Source organism: Sinocyclocheilus anshuiensis, unplaced genomic scaffold, assembly GCF_001515605.1.
Source record: "Sinocyclocheilus anshuiensis isolate Anshui unplaced genomic scaffold, SAMN03320099.WGS_v1.1 scaffold944, whole genome shotgun sequence".
Classification (NCBI taxonomy): Eukaryota; Metazoa; Chordata; class Actinopteri; order Cypriniformes; family Cyprinidae; genus Sinocyclocheilus; species Sinocyclocheilus anshuiensis.
In genome coordinates this window covers 2,342,729-2,350,884 of record NW_015549559.1, presented here as the reverse complement: position 1 = coordinate 2,350,884, position 8,156 = coordinate 2,342,729, and the positions used below count along the sequence as shown (strand labels likewise).

The following is an 8,156-nucleotide window of genomic DNA, read 5'->3' as shown; positions in this document are numbered from 1 at the left end:
TTTATATAAAAAATTGTCCTGGCTATTCCAAGCTCTATCATTGCAGTCTGCGGGTGTTGCAGTTAAACAGTCCACAAGTCGTCAAATAAAGCTTGCTCATTCATAATAAAACGTGCCGTAGGCGGTAGCGAATCCATGTGTTTTTGTTAGAAAAACCTCCGACTGGATTCGTCTGAAAGAAGAAAATCATATACACCTAGGATGCCTCGAGGGTGAGTAAAATACAAGCTAATATTCATTTTTGGGTGAACTAACCCTTTAACAATTATGTGAAAAATAATGCGTTTTTAAAAAAAACGAAGCATTAACACGTTAGACTGCACCTCATAAACACAATCAAGCCTCGAAAAAAAACACTGAACCACCCCTTTAAAGCCAGCCTAAACAGACCAGCTGCCTATTATCTAATGAATAAAAAGCAAAAGATTCACCTTGAGTGGGGACAGACCACTGAAATAATCCAGTAAACACAAACAAATAATAGGCTATTTTGAAAAAAGAGAGGAACCAATCTAAACCCATTGCTACTAAAGCTTGAACCCTCTTGGAATATGCTAACATTTCATGAATAATTCTCCCCAAAATAAAAATTCTGTCATTATTTACTCACCCTCAAGTTGTTTTTTCTTCTGCAGATTCTGGGAGAAACCATTCCTCAAACTCCATTTTTCCAGTAGTGACATCTAGTGGTAGATCTTGTATTATGAGTTACTAAACAGATGCTTGTTCAAAGTGATATACATTGAAGCACCCTGTGGTTAAGTGCTTTACTCAAGGGCACAATGGTGGGTAGTTTCATAAATCACCCTTTCTAAAACTTGAACCAATGACCTTTAAGACTACACAACTTTTAAAATCTAAACAAATTTCAAAACACTTGCCGATATCAGACATCATACAACTGCCGACTTTGTAAATGGCTACAGAGAAAAACTGGACACCATACACTAAACGACTGAGGATCGCACACTACCAGACTTTCAAGTCATTCTGAACACATCGAAAGTTGTGTAGTGTATTCCAGCCTTTAGATATCTCACTATTAAAACCTCTGTTTTGCATTATTTAATTGGTTCAAACATACATTAATTGGAATGAACTTTAGTTAATTGAATCAGAAAATGATAGCTTATTAGGATGTTTTGATAGTGTTTTGAAATGTTACAATAGAGCGTAAAGCTGACTCATTTACTTTAGACAGTTCACAACAAACTAAGCTAAGACTGTAGCAAAATGGCAATTTTAGACTCAATTTGCAGAATAGTTTTAACGATGTGAACTGTGTGACTTGTCTTACACAACTGAGTGATATCACAATAAAGCAGTGGTGGTCAGTCCTGGGTCTAGAGATGCAGGTAATGGCTATGACCTACTATGGGAAGACTTTATTTTTATTTAGCGAGCTTGTCTGGAGGCATTCCCTGAACTGACAAGAGAAAGAATTGAGTAAACGAGAGAGCTAAGCAGTGCAGTTTCACACTTGAGTGACAGGAAAGAGAAAGGCGTTTTGGAGGCTTTGGCTATCTAGTGGAATAATGAAATCAAATTGATGACACTAGAGCGTCAAGATGAATATGAACAGATTGTTCCCAAGAGCATCTGAAATATACAGCGTTTTATCCAACAGGTACAACCCTGAGGTCAAAAGCATATTTTCTATTTACTCTCTCTAGGACATTATGATGCATTGGAGCCCCAGACAGCATTTGAGTTCATAAAGGATCCTTCAGTGGGGCAGATTGCTCTTGCCTTCCTGCAGGCCTCATTTGCCTATAGCGGATGGAACTTCCTGAACTACGTCACTGAAGAGGTGGTTGAGCCTCGCAAGTGAGTCTCTATTATAATCTATGTCACAGTCATGGCCGGCCCATCTTACAGACAATAGAGGTGGTCGTCTGGGGCCTCAACATGCCTGGGAGGCCTCGCGAAGGAGATGTACGTGTTTTAGGACAGTTACTGCAGAGGAAATATTTGTTGTTCTCAATTAACAAAATGCAATCAAATAACAGCCCCACAGCATAGTGCACAAACATGAACACATGCATAGACCTTGTTTAACACACCAACCACAATGACCGTAAGCCTAAATAACCCTATGAAAAAGAAGCTTTTAATCACCAAATGACAAATAACTTACAAATACCAAGTGACAATAAATACAGCAACAGTATAAATAAAAGCATCCACCAGTGAAACAAAAAAAAGCATTGTAACCTGCATAATGTATTCATGTTGCGTAGCATCAAGTACCGTATTATCAACAGATTCCAAACCATCCTCAAAAGTGTTCAAGTTGTCGGAAATGCACAAAATAGGTTACAGAAAGGATTACTTCACGGCTATTTGAGATGCTTTCTGTGTTTCAAGCACGTTTGGATGGCAGAAACAGCGCTTCTGTTGCCAAAGGCTAGTCACGTTTTCTCAAGAATAATCTGGGCAACGAATTAAAAGACTTTCAACAAAAAGATGCAAAAACTCTGAGTGAAAATGTGGGTAATTAATCTGGACATTAACCAGCCAGCTCTCTAAGCTCTCATATTTAATACTTTATTAGTTATTAGTGTATATATAGGGCATATGTAAATTAATTCTTTTATTTTTTCGTACTTGATTTTCACTGATTTTTATTTAAATTCAGCTTTGCCCCACTTTTTGTCTGCAGGTTTTACGTGTTTATTCTGCTACAGGAATGTACTTAAAACAAACGAAAATCTGTTATTATACATCTACTATACACTGTCGTTATTGGTAACTAAAACTATTAAAATTGTTTCTGTTAAAATACAATCTAAAAAACAAAAAAAAAACTGAACAAAAATTAAAAATGTTGCCTTAGAAACTAACTGAAATAAGTTGAACTAAAATTGCTAAAACTGAAAAAAGTATACTTAAAATACAATACCTTGGGTAACTCATACAGCATATGTTTTATGGTGTGTTATGGTTTCTGCTCTAGGAACCTTCCACGTGCAATCTACATCTCCATCCCCCTGGTGACGCTCGTCTATACTCTCACCAACATTGCGTACTTCTCCTCCATGTCCCCTCAAGAGCTGCTGGAGTCAAACGCTGTCGCTGTGGTGAGTTTCTCTGACTTCTTCTGGCTTATTCTGCTAAAACAATCTATTAGGTGCTTTGATAAATTAGTTTTTGTGTGTTGTGTTGCAGACATTTGGAGAGAAGCTGCTAGGAGTGTTCTCCTGGGTGATGCCCATCTCTGTGGCTCTTTCCACCTTTGGGGGGATCAACGGATACTTGTTTACATCTTCCAGGTAAAGAAACATTTGAGTACTATTAAAATGGCCTAATACAGCCATGCTTCAAACTAAAACTTGCTTCATTGTCCATCCTCCACAGGTTGTGTTTCTCAGGCGCCAGAGAGGGTCACCTGCCCTATCTGCTGGCTATGATCCACCTTAAGAGCTGCACACCAATTCCTGCCCTACTCGTTTGTGTGAGAGAGAAAGAGCTATTCGCACACACAGCACATGCAACACAATACTGCTTTCAGTCTGCATGATTTGGTTGATCTGATTCAGGTCTAAATGGGGTCCAGAATGTTTTGTGAACAGATAACGACATCTGTCATTTAAAATTATAGGCTAAGCAAAATATAAACAAAACCGAGTTGAACGTCCTTCAAGGACAGCGCATCCACACTTCGCTCCATCCTTATTCTGCTCTGTCACTCATCGACAACCTGCCTGTTCTGTCTGAGGGCCGTATATTTACCACCGGTATAGCCTGCTCTGAGCATCGTTATGCACATGCTGCGCACAGACCCTGCAAATAAAACGCGTGGCACAGAAAGCATGCGTGCAGCGTGTGCATAACAGTCCGAGTGCAGGCTGTACCGGTGGTCAATAAGAATAAAGCGCAGATATGCTGGTCTGAATGGACGTCGGGAATGGGATATTGTTAGAAGACCGCCCGCTCCCGTTCAAATTACACCAGAGTTGCCGACTGCTACCGCGTTTTATTTGGGAATTTAATCCCGCGGTGCAAAAAATCTGGTCGGGTCCCGAGGTTCCTGCAGACCTCTACTACAGACCTCATCAGGAAGATTGATTTAGATTGACTGGTCAGTGTTTAGGTGGTATTCACCTCCCTCTTCTTCTCTCACTTTGCGCAGGTAAACTTGTTGGTCCCTTGCAGCTATCTAGTGTTCTGGGCAGTGTTACTGGGCTTCAGTCTGTACTCGGAGCCAGTGGTGTGTGGTATGGGGCTGGTGATCATGCTCACTGGAGTACCCATCTACTTCATTGGAGTGCAGTGGAAAAACAAACCACACTGGATTTCCAGTGCTGTGGGTGAGCAAGACCAGCCAAAACTGCTTCGCATTTTGTTAGCACTCTGCAATGAAAAGCCATCTGACATCTGTAAATGTACATGTGTTTCAGAGAGAGTCACCTATCTGGGGCAGAGGTTGTTTTATGTGGTCTTCCCTCAGGATGATCCTTCTGAAATACAGCCTCTTACAGAGAAATCAGAGCTGTGAGCGTCAGCAGAGGACTCCTCGCACTGCTTTTTGGAATAGCAAAGACCCGTTTTCCATCCGTTATTGAGTGTTTTCCCTGTCTGATGCTGTATGTGAGGAGATGCTTCCCAGAAGCTCCTCTGAGACTCAGCCATCATAGCAGAAGAAACAGAAGTTTTGTTTTCTTGCTCAGACATCACATTTCTTAGTTGTAACTGTTCTCCCCTCACATACATTTGTCCGGACCTCACCTTGTAATTGCACCCTCCTCCTGTCCTGTCGGAGATGAATTTCCATGTCCTCTTCACGTTTTCCATGGGAGTTGTTTGTTTTTTGAAAACTGTTGGTGTATTCTCATGTGCCTTACAGGATCTCACTCTGTTTTTGAGGTTTTTATCTTTACTTTAAGTAGACTTTTTATTTATCCCCTATAAGTGAGCAAAAGGGGAATTGTTGAAGACTGTTTACCTCTTAACCCAGTCTGAAATCTAAACTCCATCTGTGAGTCTGAACTTTCTCACCTAGAGGATTAGGCCTTCTAGTCCTCCTAATACTTACTTACTCAGGCAAAAACGTAATAACGTCTAGCTATCCTCTAAATGTCTATGCAAGAACAGTGTAGGCACTTTAATGTAGTTGCATATTTTTAGCTCATATTGCACGATAAACTTATTGCTATGCTTCCTGAATCTGCTGCCACTGTTTAACAGAGGCTCTGCTCCAGCACTTATTAACACTGCCAGCCTCTTAGCCTTATGCTAATGATAGGAACCATGGGATGTTCCAAGTCCGTTCTTCTTGGATAACGTTATTTACATAAAAGGTGCTTTACATAAAAAAAAAAAAAATAAAAAAAATCCTAGGCAGACACTTTCAACTGTTGTCCAAAAGGAGATTAATGCCTTTACATAACCAAGACATTTGTTGCATTTATTTTGGGCATTGATCATGGACTTTCCACTGAGCTATGCAACAGCCATGATATCCATCTCTTCGTTTTAAACTGACCACCAAACCACAAAAGTCCGTCAAACAGATTTTGAGAGTTTGGATCTGAAATAGTTGTGAATGGCGGCTTTTGCTCTTTAACGTCACTTGAGCTCCCTCTTCTGGTTAGATCTTTCTAGACACCCTATCCTTCATGAACACCCCAGTGCTCTTTCCAGGGGTCCAGCTCAGTGTCTCTCAGTGATGTCCGTCAGACTAGCAGTGTTCATGTTCTCACTGGCCACAGCGGCAAGGCATGCTGAAAAGCACAGTACAGTGAAATCTTAATGTAAATATTGCTTAAAAGTTTAAAAAACATCGGATTCATTGTGAGATCGCATTCCTGACATTAGTGAAGTGTGAGGCGTATGTATTAAAAATATATATGTTCCATATTGTATGCACTATATGCTGATATACATTTGTTTTGTAAAAAAAAATGTTAAAAGGTGTTTAACAGCCATGATATCCATCTCTTCGTTTTAAACTGACCACCAAACCACAAAAGTCCGTCAAACAGATTTTGAGAGTTTGGATCTGAAATAGTTGTGAATGGCGGCTTTTGCTCTTTAACGTCACTTGAGCTCCCTCTTCTGGTTAGATCTTTCTAGACACCCTATCCTTCATGAACACCCCAGTGCTCTTTCCAGGGGTCCAGCTCAGTGTCTCTCAGTGATGTCCGTCAGACTAGCAGTGTTCATGTTCTCACTGGCCACAGCGGCAAGGCATGCTGAAAAGCACAGTACAGTGAAATCTTAATGTAAATATTGCTTAAAAGTTTAAAAAACATCAGGGATTCATTGTGAGATCGCATTCCTGACATTAGTGAAGTGTGAGGCGTATGTATTAAAAATATATATGTTCCATATTGTATACACTATATGCTGATATACATTTGTTTTGTAAAAAAAAATGTTAAAAGGTGTTTATCAATAACAATATTAGCACATTAAATTTTATTCTGGAAAAGGCTGCAAGCAATTGTGTGCTACATGTGTGTTTGAGTAAAGACATGAGGCTACTGCGGTCTTATTTCAAAGGCTGCACCCTCCAGAGGTTGCATTTGTTGGCCACATATTATGTCATTGAGTCTGCCTCATTTCAGAAAAGTAACCATAATATTGCAAAGTAAGAAAGACATTACAATAATTTACGCCACACAAGAAATAACAGTCAATGCTTTTCTGACATCCTCTGACAAACATTACCATCAGAGGACACAGACATCGAAATGAGACACAGCTTATGTTACAGAAATATATTAACTCTAGAATCCTATCTGTTTAGTAATTATGGTGAGGGTTAGGATCTAAAGACTTTTAACAGGAAGTTTCTGTTATATGGCCACTGGTCTATTATGCTACAGGGCTAATTGTGTTCTTCAGGGAAGATTAGGTTTATGAATGACTACACTTCATCCAGATAACAATAAGCGTGTCTGAATATCTAATGAAGAAATGTGCGTTTAATGCAACAAGTAAACAGTATTTTTTCATCCTTTCAGCAAATGAAATGCATCAAAACCTTTTCAAACATGTAGCAACCTTGACCATTACCGACCATACACAACCAGATTGGAAGGGGAAAAAATTAAATGTTAAACACATTTACAAAATATGTTCAAGGCAACCACAGACTGCAATGAAAATAAGATAGAAACACTTCCAAGGGGGGCATGGGATGACTTACAATTATTTAACTTAATTATATTAAAGCAACTTAATTAAAATGCTAAAAAACTAAAATCCAAATAATATTTATTTTCCTCCCTCAATAACTTTTATTCAAGAACATACAGTTCTTGAAACTTCTAGAAATACAAAATGAATTGTGGTCCAATATTGTGTTGGACAGTTGGTGGCCTTTGAGTCAAAAAGGTTAAGAACCACTGTTCTAGGGTTTCAAGCTGCTGGCCGAATAACCCTAAAAGACTTCATTGATTGTTATCTGTTGTCTTCTATTGGATTTTACTTGAATTCCACAGAACATAAAGGACACTATTAAAAAATCAAACCAGTAGTCATGTATGCCGCAAGTAAAGTCTCTTAGCAGTGCTTTAATCTTCAGCCATTTCAACTGAATCCAACAAATGACAAGACAAAGTGCATGACCTCTCTAATGGCACTGAATCTAAAGGCTTCACAATGCATTAAAACATCTGCAATTCTATAAAATCTATTAATTTCTGAAATGGAACATTCTTGAACCTATGGGATCAGACAAGAGATCCTGCAGTCTGAGCATTGAGAATGGAGATATGTGAAATAACAGCAGCAGACAGAATGAGTTAAAGGAACAGACCGACCCTTCAGAGATGGGACCAGCTTTTTAGTTTGATTAATTCTTATTTCTAAGCATAGACCAGGACCAAGTGTGCTAAACCAGCAAGTATGACTTGCACCGAATATGTGGCACTACATTTAATAACAGAACATACATACATTCACAGATATGGGAGCAACATAATTTTACTGGCAAACATGTCTCTCAAGTATAAGCATAAATGCTGATGAAATTGTAATGGCTGATATGAAAAACAAAGACATTAACATGTGTGGGCTCAAACACAAATGTGATTATTGTGTCATTTTCCCACGACTCCGTGATGTCCTGATGGCTTCAGAACTCAGTTGAGGCAGCAGTACTTCTCAGTACATCTATAGACTACAACTGTTAACAAGGAAATCCAGGT

The 8,156-nt window shown here is 39.1% G+C and overlaps 1 protein-coding gene and 1 long non-coding RNA gene across 2 annotated transcripts in view; both read left to right on the top strand.

Annotated features, from left to right (window-relative positions):
* LOC107657082 (asc-type amino acid transporter 1-like) overlaps positions 1-3,520 on the top strand; it is a 15,405-nt gene extending 11,885 nt beyond the window's left edge. The window contains exons 5-8 of the mRNA XM_016445091.1: positions 1,649-1,827; positions 2,957-3,080; positions 3,169-3,272; positions 3,358-3,520. Coding sequence (XP_016300577.1) covers positions 1,649-1,827; positions 2,957-3,080; positions 3,169-3,272; positions 3,358-3,520 — 570 coding nt within the window. The remainder of the gene's footprint in view (positions 1-1,648; positions 1,828-2,956; positions 3,081-3,168; positions 3,273-3,357) is intronic.
* A 544-nt stretch (positions 3,521-4,064) lies between these two features.
* LOC107657132 (uncharacterized) lies at positions 4,065-5,890 on the top strand. The gene is made up of 2 exons (XR_001630642.1): positions 4,065-4,310; positions 4,401-5,890. It is a non-coding gene; the product is annotated as an uncharacterized LOC107657132 (long non-coding RNA).
* Positions 5,891-8,156: the final 2,266 nt, after the last annotated feature.